Source organism: Phacochoerus africanus, chromosome 1 (assembly GCF_016906955.1).
Source record: "Phacochoerus africanus isolate WHEZ1 chromosome 1, ROS_Pafr_v1, whole genome shotgun sequence".
In the NCBI taxonomy this organism is placed as follows: Eukaryota; Metazoa; Chordata; class Mammalia; order Artiodactyla; family Suidae; genus Phacochoerus; species Phacochoerus africanus.
The window spans coordinates 109,536,123-109,555,252 of NC_062544.1; the positions used below are offsets into that span (position 1 = coordinate 109,536,123).

Sequence of the window (19,130 nt, forward strand, 5' to 3'; positions counted from 1 at the left end):
CTGAGCCCGCACCGGTGCTGAATAAACCTTGCTTTTCCATATCTCCGAGTGCTGTTTGTCTCCTTCCATTGCCACGGTTTTTGCGGTTTCTGCAACAACGCAAGATCCTTAACCCACCGAGCAAGGTCAGGGATTGAACCCACCACCTCATGTTTCCTAGTCGGATTCATTAACCACTGAGCCACAATGGGAATTCCTCATTAGCCATCTTTTCTAAAGTAGGTATAGATAAGGCAGTGAGTTAGAGGGATGGAATAGTAGGTTTGTGGCGGTTCTGGAGAAGTGACTTCCATTCTTCCTGTTAAAAACTATGAAAGGAAAAGGAAAGAATGGGAAGGAAATAGCAAAAGGAAATCATCTTTCCTGAAATGGAGCCCCCCTAAAACTGAGCTCCTCTGTGGAGAGAGCAGACACAGGTGGGCACTTCCTTCCCCAGACTCCCATAGTTCATTGCAAAGTGGCTTGAAATAATTTTTTTTTTTTGTCTTTTTAGGGCCACACTCATGGCATATGGAGGTTTCCAGGCTAGGGATCTAATCAGAGCTAAGGCTGCCGGCCTACACCACAGCTCACGGCAACGTCATATCCTTAACCCACTGAGCGAGACCAGGGATCAAACCGGAAACCTCATGGTTCCTAGTCAGATTCGTTTCCGCTGAGCCACGACAGGAACTCCAGCCTTGGAATAATTTTAATGACACATTTAAGGTGTGCTTTCCCAGTGTGTGGACAGTCAAGTCAGGTCATTTTCTCTCAGTCAAGAGGGTTCATCCAGGTCATCTGGAAAAAGGGCCAAGAATCACCCGGGCCCGGAGCAATCCTATGGAAATCTTACCCTAAATAGGAATGGCCAGAGGCTGGGCAGCTTGAGAGTGGGGCTTATTTTATTTTTGTGGTCTTACTGCTATACTCCCAGTGCCTTTGCACAGAGCCCAGAGCAGGGCCTCTACAAGCGTGGCCAGGGACCTCTTGGGGTCTACCTATCCCCCTCTTACCCCACCCTCATCTCTAATCCCTGCAACCATCCAATTCCCTTTGCTCATCTCTAGTCCCATGCCCTCTCTCTAACTATGGGTGACACTCAAGGAGCCAGGCCACTTTTGTCATATTTGATTCTTCTGGACACTCTTTTGTGAAGGGGCTGGGGCTGCTGAGTGTGAGAAGGGATTGAAACAGTCCCACATCTAAAATCTGGACTGATCCCAAGGTGGAAAGAGGACCTCTGTACTAGAATAATTTAATGATATGTTAGCATAACCTTCTTTTCCTTCCTAAACTTCCCCCAAACCTGCAAAATATCTCCTATCAAGTTTTCAGGGGAGTTCTCTTGTGGTGCAGTGGGTTAAGGTCCAGCCTTGTCATTGCAGTGATTTGGGTTACTGCTATGGCAAAGGTTCAATCCCTGGCCCGGGAACTTCCATATGCCAAAGGTGCAGCCAAAAAAAGTTTTCAGGATCCCTGAAATTTCCCAGTAGAAAGTGATATTACTCTTTCTGATTGGAGGGCTGATCTGTGGAAGGTCCTTGTTCAGGCACAATGGGTCATGAGATAGAAAAAAACTTTGGACTTGAAGATGGAAAACTCGAGTGTCAGGCCAGGGGAGAGACAGGAACAGAACACTGAAGCTAGGAGCACTCAAGACAGACTTGGCCTCCTGGACAATTTTGCTAAGGCCTGAATGGAGGCAATTTCCTACCATTCTGACCCACACAGGGCTTGTTCCACACTTTATCTCCTGTCTTCCTTCTGTATCACTCTTTTCACGCAAGATCCTAACCCAGATCCCTCATAAGCAGAGAACTTCTAAAAATCTTATATAATGATCTTGGGTAGAAATGAGGGGGAAATGACCAGCCCAAGGTAAGTTAGTACATGCTTATCTTTTAATTGCATATATGATACAATAGGCTTTCCATTTTCATGAGATGATTTCAAGAGTAATTCATATTTTTCCCATCACAGGCAGGTTTCACAAACAAAAGGCATCAGGAGTTCAACAAACCAGGTGCTGTCCGAGCTGGTGGGCCCTAGGGAAAAGTTCATGTGAAGTTCATTGGGCAGTGCCAGTGCTGACTGGAAGATGTAAGAGGGTTCCCTTTTCTCCTCATCCTCTACAGCATTTGTTATTTGTAGATTTATTAATGATGGCCATCCTGACTGGTTTGACGTGGTACCATAAGTTGATGTAATCACTATGGAAAACAGAATGGGGTTTCCTCAGAAAACTGGTCCAGGAACTTCCATATGCCATGGAACTACATGATCCAGCAATCAGTGGGCTGAGGGAGGGGAAAGCAGGAGGTTGTGGCTTGTGAAGAATGTGGTCAATAAATGTGGAGTGTGGTCACTGGGGTGCAGCTCACGGACTGCTTCCTTCAGCAGTCCTGCCCACGGCTCCTTTTCTGGAAGGATGGACACCCCTCCATCTTCCCATCCATACCTCTCTTTGTTGGTGCCGCTTCCCTTGGATTTCCAAGGAGCTAGATTAGGAGAAGACTCTAGCTGAAAGATGACCTTGGGAGCTAGTCTACTGGGGATGCCAGGGCAACACTAGAAATGCAGAGAGACAAACACGATTGTACCAGTGAAGTGCACCCACAGATATCGCTGTATGTATTGAAAAGAACAGTTAGATAAGCATCTTGGGATGTGAGGGAATGGGATGAGGTGAGGAGATGATGGAGTGGGGCCCTCAAAGGGCATGCTCTGTTATGACACGAGATCCCCAAATTGGCCTTCTAAGAAGAGAGGGCTCAAAACTTGTGCTTTGCATTGGCGAAGTGGGACTGTGTGAGCAGCAGTCCCCCTTCTGCTCCCTGGGCTTAGCCTGCTCCTTCAAATGAAAGTTGAATAAAATTTTAATAATATCAATTTAAAGGGGGTGTAGAAAGATTAGCCTGACCAGAGACCTAGCTCTGACCCCACAACTATCTCTGTCTCTTTCTTTTGCTGTTTCTTTCTTCTGTGGTGAGTGATGGCCCTACCAATTGGTTAACAAGTCCACAGGAGTTCTAGCCCTTCACTGGCGTGCCTCTGAGCCCTTCCCAACAGGTGATGCAGGCTTAATTTTTTTTTTTTTTCTTTTTAAGGCCACATTCACAGCCTGTGGAGATTCCCAGGCTAGGGGCTAATTGGAGCTACAGCTGCTGGCCTATGCCAGAGCCACAGCAACGCCGGATCCTTAACTCACTGAGTGAGGCCAGGGATCGAACCTGTAACCTCATGGTTCCCAGTCGGATTTGTTTCTGCTGCACCTTGATGGGAACTCTCAGGCTTAATTCTTAAAACTAGACCCTCACTCTTCCCCAGCCAGGTCAGATTCCTTCAAGGCTGGCTACCCAGTGAAACTGAAGCTGGAACTGAAAAGGAGAATGTTCTACAAGCTCTCTAGGCTCCAGCTGAGGGCTATATTAGCAGCCACTTTATTCGACAAGCATATACTGAGTGCCTGCTGTGTGCCAAGTCCCGCTCAAGTGACTGTGGAAGACTCTGGAATTCCCATCTTCAAGGAGTCACAGCCAAGTGCTCCTAACTGGGGTGCATGTCAGAATCACCTTTTCCAAAGGCCCCACTCCAGAGGTGAATCTGGTTCACAGTCTGGTCTGGGACCAGGTGTGTGGGGCATGGCAAAGTCTAGAGGGTGGTTTTTATCTATATCCTTGGATGTGAAGCTGTGGGGCAGTGAAAGAGGCAGGCATGTATCCTATTAACTGAAAAGCAAGGGCAAGTTTAGCCATTGCCACAGAGAGGGATAAGCAATGTGCTCTGAGGGTAAAGACTAGAAAGAAAGGTTAATATTTATAAGAAAACGGCCTGGGGCAAACAAGGTAGAATATGTTGCATGGGCATGTCTCCCCAAAAAAGCATAAACTGAAAGAATAATAATAGCTGTCATTCTTTGCTCCCACTCAGTACTCAATGGTTGAATATCAGGGCCCATGCTTGGCAGGTGCAAGACCAGTTCCTGCCCTCAGGTGGTGTGCACTCTGTGGGCGCAGGGTGATAAGACATCCATGGGTGTAACATGTTGGAAAGGAGACAAACACTTTTTTTTTTTTTTTTTGGTCTTATTAGGGCCGCACCCTTGGCATATAGAAGTTCCCAGGCTGGGGCGGAACTGGAGCTGCAGCCGCTGGCCACAGCCACAGCCAGAGCCACAGCAACACGGGATCTGAGCTGCATCTGCTACCTAAACCACAGCTCAGGCAATGCCAGATACTTAACCCACTGGGTGAGGCATGGGTACTAGTCAGGTTTGTTTCCGCTGAGCCACAATGGGAATCCCAGATACTATTTTAGAGGGGACAAGCAGAGTGACACGGCAACCTAGGAAGTGCTCTTCTGATTTACATATTGCAGAGGCTTCCAGAAGGAGCTGGTAGGTTAGGGAGTTGAAGGCCCAGCATGACAAAGGCCCAGAGGAGACTGACAGAACGGTATCCGGAAAAGGGCCAGTAGTCTTTTGTAGTTGGATCCCAGGTGGCTTGGGGTGGGGGTAGTGGTGGCAGCTTGGGTTGGAATAAAAATAAGAAAGTTGGCAACAGATTGGAGGGGTCTTTCAAGGGGACTTTCTAAGTTTTGGGGGGTTTATTTGCAAGTCATGTGGAGCCACTGAAGCACCTGATGTCAATGCAGAGTATGCTTGGTGGGGAAAGACAAGAGCAGCAGGAAGATGCTGAGGAAGTGAGGTGGTCTGGGGATGAAGCTGTGGGCATGTGAGAGACACTGGGAAGACAGCATCACGAGGACTTTGCCATGGGAGTGGAGGGAAAGATGACACGGTTTCGGGGGGAAAGCTGGGACCATCAGCCAAGTAGGGGGAGAACATTTTGGATGGAAAGTGATGAATCAGAAATGTCAGCTCAATATCCATCTGAAGATGATGAGGTTTTAGAGGAATCTTCACGTTGGATGCCTTCATCAAGGTGGGTGTTTAGTTATCTGAGCTGTCGGGACCGGACTCTTGGCACCTGGAGGGTGAAATCTATATCTCATTCATCCTCAGATCCTCCAAATAAATGCCGGCAGAAGATGGCACTTAACTGCATTCATTCTTTTGATAAAAGATTTAGAGACTAACTATGCAAGTGCCCGTTCACATGCTAGAAACCAGAACTGTGATACAGAACACGTCTCCAGTCCAGCTGTGGGTTTTTAGAATCCAGATTTCGTTCTGACTATGCTTATTTGAGGATGTGATTACTTCTGTCATGCACACAGCCTCTTCCTGCAGTCATTCAGAGCCAACCCCTCCAAAATCAGCCTAGACAACCGTACAATCAGCCGGGAGAGGCTGTCTTGCCAGCAGCCTGCATCTTCATAACTGAATTTCTGACCCTGGAAACGTCTTGAAGTATTCCCTTTCTGGGAATCCTTTCATGTTTCAGAACCTTCTGAACTAAGCAAGGATAAGAAATCCATGTCTAAATAGAGGAATAGATGATAAAAGATCTTCTCGAAATCTAAGAAATGCTTTTATGGGTGGCAAAATAAAATTTCCAGGTGGGGAAATTTTCTGTAGAAGGGGTGGGGGGGGGTGAAGGAGCCCGTGGTGTGATGCATTTCTTTCGCCCTCGCTGCTGTAGCTGCAGCATTTCCCGATGCCATGTCTTCCCCTCTCCTTCCTGCCTTACTTCTCCTTCAGCCCCTCTGTCTGCACCACCAAACTCCCCTTCAATAGAATGAGGTGCCCTCATAGGCAAAGGCACCCGTGGGGTGGGGTGATGGGGGAAAGCCGGGCACCTGCTGCCGGCAGAGCCAGAAGTGCCGGAGCAGACTTTTGAGGTGTCTGCGGAACTTGACGCCGACAAAGACATAGAGCACCGGGTTGAAGCAGCAGTGGGAGAAGGCAATGTTGCGGCAGATGAGCAAGGCGTAATCCAGCTGTTGGCTGAGCTCGCAGCTCTGAATGACCCCAAGTTTCAGCAGTGTCTGCAGAAACAGGATCAGGTTGTAGGGAGCCCAGCTGAGGAAATACGCCACCACGATGGTGAAGATAAGCCTGACTGTCCGGTGGCGCCGGTTGGACCGCGAGCGGAACAGGGTCCTGAGAATCTCCACGTAGCAGAACAGGATGATCCCCACAGAGAGAAGGAAGATGACATTGTGCTGGTAGACTGAGGCAAGGAACCACTGGCGTTCTGAATAATCACAGCCTGAGGGGAACACCTTGTGGAAGATGGCATCGGGGATGGAGGACAAGATGCTGGCTGCCCATACCGCTGCAGTCACCAGCACACGGCACCGGAGCGTGTGGACACGCAGGGACGAGATGGGGCTGACCACAGACAGGTAGCGATGGATGGTCATGATGGTCAGGAAGGAGATGCTGCTGTAGAGGCTGATGGAGAAGATCATGTTGAGGAGCTTGCAGAAGAAGTCTCCCAGCAGCCAGCCCCAGTGGTATCCCAAGATCCACACGGGCAGCAAGCAGGAGAACACCAGGTCTGAGAGGCACAGGTTGAGGATGAAGACATTGGTGAGGGACTCCAGGCTCTCATACTTCACCAGGACCCACAACACCAGGCTGTTGCCCACCATGCTGAGGAAGAACACCAGGCAGTACAGGATGGTGGTGCTGAAGGTGGCGAAGACGAAGGTCTTCTTCTCACACAGAAAGCTCTGAGGATCATACTCAAAAGGGGTGGTGGACTCTGGGATATCTGAGGGCTCCATCTAGACGCTGAGAGCCTCTGAAATGATAGAGACGTGGAGTTCAAGGCCGTGTGCTTAGGCTACAAAGAAGTAGGACCCACAGTACCAAAAAGTGAGGTCCAAGGTCCAGCTACCTGTTGGTGAACTGTTTGTAACCAGATTAGGAATGTTTGCCAGAACCTGAAGCCACCAAGCATGCTGTTTAGTTTGGTTAGCATTTTTTTCCTGAGTAAGACTTTCTGGAAGAATGGGACATGAATTTGCAGTACATTACAAGCCCCTTTTCTCCTTGAAGACTGGCATCTGAATAGCACTAGGTTAGACCAGTGTCCCAGTAGGTGTAGAAGAAAGAGCAGTAGAAGGGGATTCAAAGACCTGAGATCCCACTTGCACCAAAGCTCTTTAACCTTTCTCAACCTTAGTTCCTCACCTACAAAGCAGGGGTAATGATCTCAGAGTCATTCTTTCATTTAGTCAACAAATATCCAGTGAGCATTTATGATGCCTAGCTGCCCCTCCCTCTCCTTCTCTGCCTCCATCCCTCCCTCTGTCTCTTCCTTCCCTTATTTCTTCCCTTGCTCGCCCCTCTCCTTCCTCCCATGATGTGTAGACATCCTGATGGCAGGATTCTTCCAGGAAACTTGCTGTCTCCTGGAACAGATCCAAAAAGAGAGGACATAAACAAAGCAAACACCTACTTCTCTCCTGTAAATCCAGGTATGAAATAATCTCAGGACTTCCATGATTGTTGAGAATCTGGGAGATCAAGCCCCCACTAACACAGAGGATTAACTCTCAGAGCAGAAATCTTCATTTTCTAGGAGTTTGGTTTACAGAACATGTTGAAATAACCTGTCTCCAATAGGAGGGGATTAGCTAAGAAAACGTATATTGGATCAAATTGATTCAATTCCCTACATTAGTCAGATTTTTTTTTTTTTAGAAACAGTGAAACTAGAAGGTCAAAGAGACAAAGGGAGAAAGTGATTGAAGATGTACAAATTTTGTTAGGAGAGGTAAATGAAGCTGTAGGACTGCAGAGGACAGGAAACTTGTAGGAAGCAGCCTGAAACAGATAACAGAGTTTTCAGTATCCACTACGTGCCTGGCCCTGGGCTAACACGTTAACACTCACTGCTCCCTTAATCCTGCAACTCTCGTAAGACATGACTGTTTTCAGTTTACAGAAGAGGAAACAGCCTCAGACTAACAAAATGACCTTCTCAATGTTTGGGCCAGGAAGCATCAAGGAAGAGTCAAAACTGGAACCCAGGCTCTGTGGCCTTGTATTTTGAGGAGAAATTGAGCAAAGAGTTTCCCAGAATTCCTAGTTTTGGATAGGAGGAATAATAAGGGGGGAGAATCTCAAATTTTATCCTATTTTAAGTAAAGTCAATTTGTGTCTCTAAACACTGAAGTGAAGATAACTGAATATAGTACCTGTGGTTTTATTTTGTATTCTTTTGGTAACTAGAGAGGGATACTTATGCTTTTGCAAATTTACTGTCCACTTCTGTTTCTTTTTTCTTTTTCCCTGTCTTTTTGTCTTTTTAGGGCCACACCCTCGGCACATGAAGGTTTCCAGGCTAGGGGTCGAATTGGAGCTGTAGCTGCCGGCCTACACCACAGCCAAAGCAACTCAGGATCCAAGCTGCGTCTTCGACCTCTACCACAGCTCACAGTAACACCAGATCTTTAGCCCACTGAGCGAGGCCAGGGATTGAACCTGAGTCCTCATGGATGCTATCAGATTCGTTTCTTCGGAGCCACGATGGGAACTCCTGCTTCTTATTTTTAAAGTGTTTTTGGATTTTATTCATCTTTCTACTTCGGATAGTATTGTTTTTCTTATGAGTTTTTAAGAGTACTTTATTTAGTCTGATCAACCCGTTCTGCTTTTTTTTTTTTTTCCTGTCTTTTTAGGGCTGCACCTATGACATATGGAAGTTCCCAGGCTAGGGGTCAAGTCGGAGCTGCACCTTCTGGCCACAGCCACAGCATCAGGGATGCGTTAACCCACTGAGTGAGTCCAGGGATCGAACCTGCATCCTCATGGATACTAGTCAGGTTTGTTACCGCTGAGCCACCATGGGAACTCCAAACTGCTCTGCTTTTAATTTCATCTTACAGTTTTTTTGACATTTAGAAATTGGGGTATTTACATTTTAAAGAAGACCTTGTCTGACTCAGTACAACAGCCCTTAAAGATCAATGATGTATGCCAGGCACTGTGATAGAGGCTGGATTCTAGGGTATAAGCACGAGGGATAAATAGTCTCTATATACAAGAAGTTCTAGTTTAGATTAAACCAGAAATTATACCAATCTCTGGGATTTCCTGTGGTGTGACAAGTAAGAAGAGGAGATATTTTGGGATTGGGGCTTTGTAAGTACCCTTTATATCATACAAAGCCAAAACTGGTTGTATGAAAAAAAATTTTTTTAAAGGTACTAAAACTCTGGTTAGATTGAGAACAAAGAAAAAGGGAGAACACAAACTGTCATTAGCAGATATGATAGAGTGGTTATTGCTATAGATCTTACGGACTTTATAAGAGTAACAAAGAAATATTATGATAGACTTTATGTTAACAAATTCCACAACTTGATGAAAGGGACAGGTTTCTTTAAAAATTTAACCTACCAAAACTGACATGAAATGACATGACAAATACGAAAAATCCTACCATTATAGAACCTTAGTTAACTATAAAAAACTGTCCCACAAAGGAAACGCCAGGAGTTTCCACTGTGATTCAGTGGGTTAAGAACCTGACACAGTGTCCATGAGGATGCAGGTTTGATCCCTGGCCTCACTCAGTGGGTTAAGGATTCAGCAATGCCACAAGCTGCAGCATAGGTCACAGATGAAGCTTGGATCTGGTGTTGCCATGACTGTGATGCGGACTGCAGCTGTAGCTCTGATTTGGCCCCAGCCCAGGATCTTCCATATGCCACAGGTGTGGCTGTAAAAAGGAAAAAAAAAAAAAAAAAAAAAAAAAGGAAGAAAAATAATCTGAATGCAGCAGCCTAGATTGTTACAGAGGTGCAGGTTCAATCCCTGGCCTGGTGCAATGTGTTAAAGGATCCGGCATTGCTGCAGGTTCAGCTAAGATTCAGTCCCTGGCCTGGGAACTTCCACATGCCCTGGGTGCAGCCATTGAAAAAAAAGGAAGAAAGAAAAACTCTAGAACTAGATTTTCCTAGTGCATTCTGTCAAACATTTAAGGAATAAATAACACCAATCTTATACAAATTACCTAAAACACAAGATGGAATAATTTCCAAATTGTTTTATGAGCCCAGCATAACCCTGATATCAAAACCAGACAAAAACATTACAATAAAAGAAAACTACAGACCAATATCCCTGGTGAACACATAAGATTCTTAACCAAACATTAGCAAATTAAATGCAGCAAAACATTTTAAAAGGATAATACATCATGATGAAGTGGTGTTTATCCCAGAAGCATGATGTTGGTTTCATATTTGAAAATCAATTTACGTGACCATATTAAGACACAAACTATACGATCCTTTTCAACAAACACCGAAAAGCATTTGACAAAACTCAACACTCATTCATGATATAAACTCTCAGCAAAGTAGAAATAAAAGTGATATCAGTCACCTATTAACAAAATCTCCAATTTTTTTTTGGTTATTGATTCATTTACTCAAATTTCAGAGGTGCTCCTGGTCGGAACCTGCTAGGCCTTGAGCGCAGAAAGGAGAGTGGTGCCCAACCCCAAACCTCTCCTAGTTACATCCTCAGGATTTGGTTCTTTTTACCCATCATTGCTCTCCCACACCATCCCTGAGGCCCTCTTCAATTCTAAGAGAGCAACTCCAGCTTTCTGGTTCAGTATAATTTGGTTTGAGAAACACAGCTCTAAATTATCCAAACACTGTTAATAACAACATCGTACATAATAAAGTTCTTTTGGTTGTTGTGGGTTTTTTTTTTTTGTCTTGTTAGGGCTGCACCCACAGCATACGGAGGTTCCCAGGCTAGGGGTCAAATCCAGCCTACACCACAGCCACAGCAACGCCAGATCTGAGCTGTGTCTGCAACCTACACCACAGCTCACGGCAACGCCGGATCCTTAACCCACTGAGCGAGGCCAGAGATCGAACCTGAGTCCCCATGGATGCTAGTCAGATTCATTAACCACTGAGCCATGGCGGGGAACTCCCATAATAAAGTTTTATGACAACAACAACAAAAAAGCACAAGGAAATGCAAAGCGTTATATATGACCATTGTACTCAAAACTCAGTCCACAGCTTTTAGCAATGCAGGCCTAGGGAATCCTGGAGGGAGAGCTCAGGAATCTGCATTATTTATTAGCTCTCCACGTGGTTCTAATACTACCTGGGGTTTAAGAACTTATGATTAAGGCTATTAAAAGTAGAAAAGTTTGTAAAGGAACTCACCTATAACTGCACCTCTTTACATGCGTCTTGAGGCAGAAATGGTGCTTCTTTGTTTCGTATTTTGCTCAAAGAAACTGAAACACCTCCCCTGCCCAGTAGGCTAGAGGAAGGTGGGGGAAGACTAATGTGTGGCCTCAGAAGGAGATGGGAAGTCTTCCTAATCCCTCTTCTTCCACCAGTGAGCCTTCTGGCTTGATCTGCTCCCAACCCCTCCCCCCCGCCCCTCCGCCATGCCACTGAAGACCTTATGTAGAGCCTGGCTACATCACTTGTCACAGTGAGGAGAGCTCTGGTCACCCAGCCTGTCTCCACAGGAAGCTGGGGTCAACAACTTAGGGGTCATCTGAACCCTGGGATCCTCCAAGGATAGATGCAGGTACTTTTGAGTTGGAAGGGATCTTAAAAGACAATGTATTTTTAAGTTACCTTTTATCAAAAACTACATTCAGTTAATGTACCAGTTATGCATGATGATGATGATGATATTTTAAATTGAAATAATTCATGTAACATAAAATTTATCATTTTAAAGTGTAGAATTCAGTAGTTTTTAGCATATGCACAATGTTGTACATCATTATTACTGTCCAATCAGAACATTTCTGTCACCCCCACAAAGAAATCCTATACTTGTTCGCCAGCAGCCAATGGCACTCTCTACCCTGCTCCATCTCCTGGCAACCACTAATCTACTTTCTGTCTCTATGGTTTTGCCTATTCTGGACATTCCATGTAAGTAGAATCATAGAATATATGACCTTTTGTGTCTGGCTACTTTCACTTAGAAAATATTTTGATGCACCATTATAGCATGTACCATTACTTTATTTCTTCTCTTATGGTTGAATAGTATTCCATTGTATGGATAAAACAATTTCATTCGTCCAGTTACCAACTGAGGGATATTTGGGTTATTCCCACTTTTTGGTTGTGATGGATAAAGCTGCTCTGAACATTCACATATGTTTTTGTGTGGATATATATTTTCATTTCTCTTGAGTATTTACCTAGGTGTGGAACTGCTGAATTGTTTAGTAACCCTGTGTTTAGCTTTTTGAGGAGCTGCTCAACTGCCTTTCACAGAGCTGCACCATTTAATTTTTCCACCGGTAATGTATAAGCCTCCAATTTTGTTGATTTTCCATTAAAGAAAGTGACATGAAAGTCTTTCCAAGCCTACCTTATTCTTCTAACAGCTAGAAAGTGTTCCACTGCATTATGGTGCAATGGATGCATTGCCCTATCAATGGACATCCAGTGTGTTTTCAATTTTTAAAATTATCACGATGCTGCAGGGAGCATTAATTTACATATACCTTTAATGTACTAGTGTTGATATTTATGTAGGATGGATTTCTAGAAGTGGTGGATTTCTGGGTCATAGGGAATGTGAATTTTACATTTTGGTTAAGTATTGACAGACTGCCCTTTAAAATTCTTGTATTTATTTTCATTTCCACAATAGTGTATGAGAGTTGCCATGTCCATGCACTTCATCAAAATCAGGTGTTATTAACATAAACATTTCTGATCATCTTAAAAGGATACTTGTAGTACCATGTTATGTTGATTCAAATGTTATATTACTTTGAGTTAGGAATTTTCTTTAAAGATTTATCATCCAGGGAGTTCCCGTCGTGGCGCAGTGGTTAACGAATCTGACTAGGAACCATGAGGTTGCGGGTTCGGTCCCTGCCCTTGCTCAGTGGGTTAACCATCCGGCGTTGCTGTGAGCTGTGGTGTAGGTCGCAGACGTGGCTCGGATCCCGCGTTGCTGTGGCTCTGGCATAGGCTGGTGGCTACGGCTCTGATTGGACCCCTAGCCTGGGAACCTCCATATGCTGCGAGAGCGGCCCAAGAAATAGCAAAAAAAAAAAAAAAGCCAAAAAAAAATTTATCATCCAATTGCTGTGTGTGTACATGTGTGTGCAACTGCTTGTTGCCAAAATGGGTAACTACTGGAGTTCCCGTGGTGGTGCAGTGGAAACGAATCCAACTGGGAACCATGAGGTTGCAGGTTGGATCCCTGGCCTTGCTCAGTGGGTTAAGGATCCAGTGTTGCTGTGAACTGTTGGTGTAGGTCGCAGAGGCTGCTTGGATCCCACGTGGCTGTGGCTGTGGTGTAGGCCAGCAGCTGTAGCTCAGATTATGTCCTAGCCTGGGAACCTCCATATACTATGGGTGCAGTCCTAAGGAAAAAAAAGAAAAAAAAAAAAAAAACCCAAATGGGTAACTATTGAGAGGAACTCATACAGCAAGTATTTAACAGATGTTTGTTCTCCAAATATAAAGATACAACTTGAAACCAATGTTTTCACATTTCCTCATATTTGGTTTCAGAGTTAAAAAAAAAAAATCATGCTCCTGTCTTTAAACAGAAAGTTCTAAAACACTGGTCAGGCTGGACAAAAAATGGGATTGAGATCTAGTAGCCTCATCCGGGCATAGAGGTCATAGATGTTCAGTTTTGGGTAAAGCAGGATTTGGACAGAGGCCTGGTTATCCCAGTTAGGGTCTGGACCCATCTGTGGGGAAGTAGGATTCAGGGCAGAGACCAGCATCAGAGGTCTTTGGCATCAGCATCAGAGTGGGGCTCTTGACGGGAATGAATTGCTGTTAATACAGGAACTGCTGACTCTAGATCCCCGGGGTCTCATGATCTACTTGGACCAGGTCCAGCAAGATGAATGGTTCTGTTTGAGCCTCAGCCCTAAGCACATGAGAAGAGCAGAGGTCGAGGCACATGAAAAGTCCTGCAGCTTTGGGAGCCCTCATAAATAGCATCCTGGCTTCACTGGGAAGTACATGCATAGGAAACGGGAGGAAGAAGGCTGGCAGCAGCCAGAAAGCCTGTCCATCTCTCTGTTGGGACATCCAGCTTCCAGCTGGGGTGGCTCCAGCAATGGGAGAGACTAGACTGAGTGTCTGATCTGAGCAGAGATAGGCTGGAGCTCGAGCATACCAGCTTGCGTTTTTAGGGATTTTGCAAGCTGGATGCTGTCACACGGATAGTCTGAAATCAACCATGTTGGATGTATTTACATCTCAGAACTTGGCAATCACTGAAGATCAGGCCTTTTCCCTCTGGAAAGCTGGTTGTTACCAGCACATCACTGGATGGAAGGTTATCATTTTCTTAGAACTGCTCCTGAGATAAAGTCCCAAATTCCTACCCTGGCTGGTGTAGGGATAACATTCAGGATGCCAGGAAAGGCCAGAAGGCCCTCTCAAAAGGGTGACTGAAAACAATGTAAGGAAGGGACTTTTACAAAGGTGTGGGCAGGGTCTAGGGAACACAAGCAGTGACTGTGAAGTGTTCCTGGGCAGCAAGAGTGGGCAGCTGCTTCTGAGCCCAGGCTGAAGGCACAGGAGAGAGAGAGCGAAGATCCTGTGAGACCTCGGGACCCTAGGAGAGGATGGCTGGACCCACACAGGATTTTGGCAGAGAAAGTGTTTGCTTCCACCCCTTGCTCAGCCAGAGGGAGGAGCCAGAGGAATAAATATGCCAGCCTCTTTCTCTTCCCCTCTGCACCCAATTCCTGCTGGTGATTTCCACTGGAAGCAGGGAGGCAAGGGAGACTGCTGATTGCAGCCCATGCAGGGGAGCCTCAGAGGCATAGGCGGGTGGGGAAGGTGGAAGGTGGGCCTGGAGGGACGGATGTCAGATACATAGTTTAGAGTCTGGATGCTCCCTCTCTGCCCAGCTCATTTAACGCACGCTCCCCTTGTCCACTGCACTCAGTGGCCACTACTTCCTGCCCTTCCCCCGAGCGCATCACTCTTCCTCCTTGGCTTAAACTTCACCCTCCTGAAAGGTCAGGCTTTTGTCAACTTGTCATTCTTCAAAGCAATTCTGTTTATGCTTATTACACTTATTGTTTTAATCCAAAGATGATCCATTTAACAATTAAAATACCAGCAGCCAACATTTACTGACATTTCCCACATGCCAGGCACTGGGGAACTGTTTGTTAGATTGTATTCTAGACTATACTCTCCATGACGGCAAGGACAATGTCTCTGTCTTAGTCATTACTCTCTCTCTCTCTCTCTCTCCAGTGCCTGGAACAGAGCCTGGAACATGCTAGGAGCTTGACAAACATGTATGGAGTAAAAATCCCCACAATGAGAGTGGCAAATGGTTCCCAGCTCTTTTGCAGGATGGGAGATTAAATATGGCTTTAAACGTTTCACTGCTCCTTCCATTGAGAGATGAAGTCTAATTCTAGTCTCCTTGAATGTGGGCTGGTCTTTTTTTTTTTTGTCTTTTTGTCTTTTGAGGGCCGCACCTGTGGCATATGGAGGTTCCCAGGCTAGGGATCTAATTGGAGCTGTAGCCACCGGCTTACACCAGAGTCATAGCAATGCCAGATCCGAGCTGCATCTGGGACCTATACCACAGCTCACAGTAATGCTGGATCCTTAACCCACTGAGCGAGGCCAGGGATCGAAGCCACAACCTCATGGTTCCTAGTCAGATTTATTTCCACTGTGCCATGATGGGAACTCCTGGGCTGGTCTTGATGACTTGCTTGACCCAAAGAATGTGTTAGAAGTGAGATTCTGGGACATCTAGGCCATATGAAGCATAATAGCTTTCAGCCAGGCCCCTAACACTCTCACTGGGAGCCCTGAGCCACAGTTTATGAAGTCCAACTCCATGAGGCTGCCATGCTGGTGAGGCTGCATGGAGAGTGGCTGGTAGTTCCAGCTGAGCCCAGCTGCCAGCCTTCTCTGATGGGCCCACACCTGTAAGGGAAGCTGCCTTGCGGTGGCCCATTTGCCAGCTCAGTGGCATCAAGGGACCTCCACTGATGCCACATGAAAAAGAATTACCCAGCTGGGAGTGGCTCAAGCTTCTCAGTCACAAAATTATGAGCTATAATAAAATGGTTCTTATTTGAGGCAGAGGTCTTTTATTACATAGCAATAATATAATTTTTCAGAGGTATTTTATTATATAGCAATAGTCAGAACTCATCATATTGTTTAGGGGGAAATCCCTACACTGATTTTCCATCCCACCTTCACGCATCCCATACTCTCAGGTGCCTCTTGACGAATGTCCCCACCAAGAATCTCGCTAACTCTCCAGCAACTTACCTTTGATGTGGCTTTTACAGGGATGTTGACTCGATTTAGCTTCCATTTGAACATGGCTGGGAAATCCCCCAGGGGCAGGCCTGGCTGCTCTGTAGTAAAGACAGCTGAGTTGTTCTGGGCCAACTGTCAAGTCTTCCCATGGCCCTCTTCGACCTTTTATGATGGTGAAGTCACTGACTCCCGAGGAGAGGCTCCTTCCTTGGAAGACTGCTCTGCCCACCTGGCCCTGCACAGGCCTGGTTGGCTGATGTTCACACTGAGGTGGAGAAATACATGCACCGGCCAGGGGTGCCCTTGCTTCCACCACTGCCTGCTGCCCAGCTGGTCCTGTCCTGGGCAGAACAAATCCTGCTGGCATCACCAGGATTTGTCTGTGGGAGCTTCCGAGGCCTGCACAGGTTGCAGTTGGAGGACTAAACCCAGGGGTGTGCTCTGAAGGTGTGGGAGGTTCTGGATGGAGCCTTTTGGATACTTCTGGTAGCATCAGACTCAAGAGCCATTTGAGAAGCTTGAGGCCCCTGGACTTCCTCCGAGGCCTCTGGAAGCAGCCGTGTGCAGATGTCTCTGGGGCCTGGGGCTTTGCCAGCTCATCCTGAGCGCCAAGGTCTCCTTCTTCTCACTCCCTCTGGTGTTCCTCAAGCAACACTAGCATGGTAGTGGTGGTGGTGACGGCATTCTTGGCAGAGGCAGCAAGAGCTTGGAGAAGAGTGAGTACAGCATGTGCTTGTGATGCAGGGAGACAGGAGCATCAGGGCCAGAACTCACAGAGCCTCAGACACTCCTGGATGCTCCTGCACTATGTGGGAGTCATGATGAATGCAGCTTCGCTGGTCCTGCCCGGACCCAGAGCAACAAGCCCTTCTGGTGAGGCCCAGGCTTCTGTGTTTATGATAGGGGTCTGGGTGGTTCAGAAGGAAGCCAGGTAGTATAGATATCAACACCACGGGCTCTTGAGATAGGTTGCAGGGGTTCAAAATTAGACTCCAGGATTCCGTGCCCATGTAATCTTGATGCCTTGGTTTTCCCATATGGATTGCAGATAATTATAGCAGACAAAGGCTTAGAAAAAGTGAATGAGTTAGGTACTAAGGCCAGTGCCCAGTGAGCTGAAATAGCTGCAAGCTCCAGCTACCCTGCTGATGGTAGTAGATGCAAGAAGCTGTATGGGGTCAGATCTCAATTAATGTTGAATGGAGGACAAGAGCAAAACACATTCAGTCATACCATTGGCACAGTCATGCCATGAACATTAATTTTTACAACAAGCTCTAGCATTATTCTGGATGCTGGTAGTTCAAAAAGGAATAAATCGTTCCCTGCCCTTAAGATGTGCACAGGTTCAAGATGTGGAAATGGGCAGTTTGGATGCAAGTGTGGTAAGAGCAGTGTGAGGCTCTGAGCATACCAGGCTTGGAGAGGCAAGGAAGGCTTCCTAGGGGTGGTGACATCAAAGGGAGAGCTGAAGGATGAGTAGGAGTTATGCAGGGAAAGGGAGTTGAATGCCAGGTGTGGGGGAACACTTATGCAGGAGCATACGCTCTGGGCCACCCAGTGATTCAGAATGAGAGAAGTGTGTGGTTAACTGCCAGGGTTTGAGGCTGGAAAGATGAGCAGCATTGGTTGGTTGGGTTGAGTTAGATTGCCTGATGCCTGCAGGTCTGACTAGCTCATAGCACGCACTGCACGTCCTTATCACAAAGGCCGCTTGAGTGTCACTTAATTACACTCCTCCTGGATTAGTCAGTTAGCACCCTGCTTTGGTGCTTAGAGTATGAAAAGTCATAGAGGTTCAAATCTCTGCCCAGGAAAACGTGGTCACTCTCAAGTGGAGGAGTGTCAAATAATTTGGCGTCTACATTGCAAAACCACTAGATAGAAATTCAGAGAAAAGTTCTTGAAGGAGAGGACAACATGGGCTAAGTCTTAAAAGGTGAGTAGGAGTGAACAGAGAGAGAGAAGAGGAAGAAGGAAGTGGCATTTGGGGACCAAAAAATGTCAACACCAGGAGATAAGAAGCCTTGGAGCTGGTTCAAAGGTCTCTTATTTATGGCTCAAGGGGAAATGTGTGCTGGGAGGGGCAGTGGAAAGTGAGCAGGAGAGAGAGGTAAAGTCCCTTGGATGCTATGCTCAGGAGTCTGAAATTAGTTCTCTGAATGGAGAACTAGGGAAGAATTTTAAGCAGAGGAATAAGGTGCTCAGTGGATTCAGTAGGACACTTTCAGCTCTAAGTGACAGAGCACAGGACCGAAGAGGTTTAAGTGGTAGAAGCTCTTAATTTTCCATAGGGAGGTAATGCTAGGGTTGGTACAGCAAGTCAGCAAGGTCATCAAGAACCAAGGTCCCTTCTATTGCACTAGCCTTGGTGTATCTGTAGTATTATTCCTTATGACTGCAAGATGGCTGCTATGGCACCAAACGTCATGGCTTTGTACAGCATCCAGAGCAGAAAATAAGGAGGCATATGTCTAAACAAGTGGATTTCACTGGGAGCAATTTTGTGATGTCTGGGGGGGAATTTCTGGTTATCACAGCTCATGGGAGTGACTGATATCTAGCAGGTAGAAGCCAGGGATGCAGACAAACAGGACAAACTCCTATGAAAGAAAATTACTAATACAGCAATGGTGCCAAGGTTGAGAAACCCTGGTCTAAACTGACTGGGTGCTCTAGCTTATACAGGGAGGTAAAGCTGCCTCCCTCACTGGAACTTTGGTACTAAGAGCCCAAAGGTTCAATTTTATGGCTTAGCTGCTGAGGGATCTGAGGCATTGCCAGATATGTCACTGTATTGTAGAACTACAACCATATTAAGTTCTAGATAGACTGAAATGTAAGAAATGAAATTAAAAAAAATGGACAACAGAAATAGCTATCAGATGGATAGGGAACAGCTTTAAAAACGTACTTATATATTTTCATATATTGAATATAAA

The 19,130-nt window shown here is 46.0% G+C and overlaps 1 protein-coding gene across 2 annotated transcripts; it reads right to left on the reverse strand.

The window, feature by feature from the left end:
- Positions 1-1,861: 1,861 nt before the first annotated feature.
- Positions 1,862-16,729, reverse strand: XCR1 (X-C motif chemokine receptor 1). Of its 2 annotated transcripts, none has more exons than XM_047772007.1 (2): positions 11,095-11,208; positions 1,862-6,692 (listed from the first exon to the last, which is right to left on the reverse strand). In XM_047772007.1, exon 2 carries the CDS (start codon positions 6,673-6,675, stop codon positions 5,674-5,676), a length of 1,002 nt encoding a protein of 333 aa, XP_047627963.1. In that variant the 5' UTR covers positions 6,676-6,692; positions 11,095-11,208; the 3' UTR covers positions 1,862-5,673. The 2 variants fall into 2 exon arrangements, with proteins under 2 accessions (XP_047627963.1, XP_047627972.1); XM_047772016.1 differs by lacking the exon at positions 11,095-11,208 and adding an exon at positions 16,198-16,729 and having other exon boundaries at positions 3,082-6,692.
- Positions 16,730-19,130: the final 2,401 nt, after the last annotated feature.

Excerpts from the sequence above, each read along its gene's own strand:
- XCR1 (XM_047772007.1), bottom strand. The coding sequence starts at position 6,675 with ATGGAGCCCTCAGATATCCCAGAGTCCACCACCCCTTTTGAGTATGAT.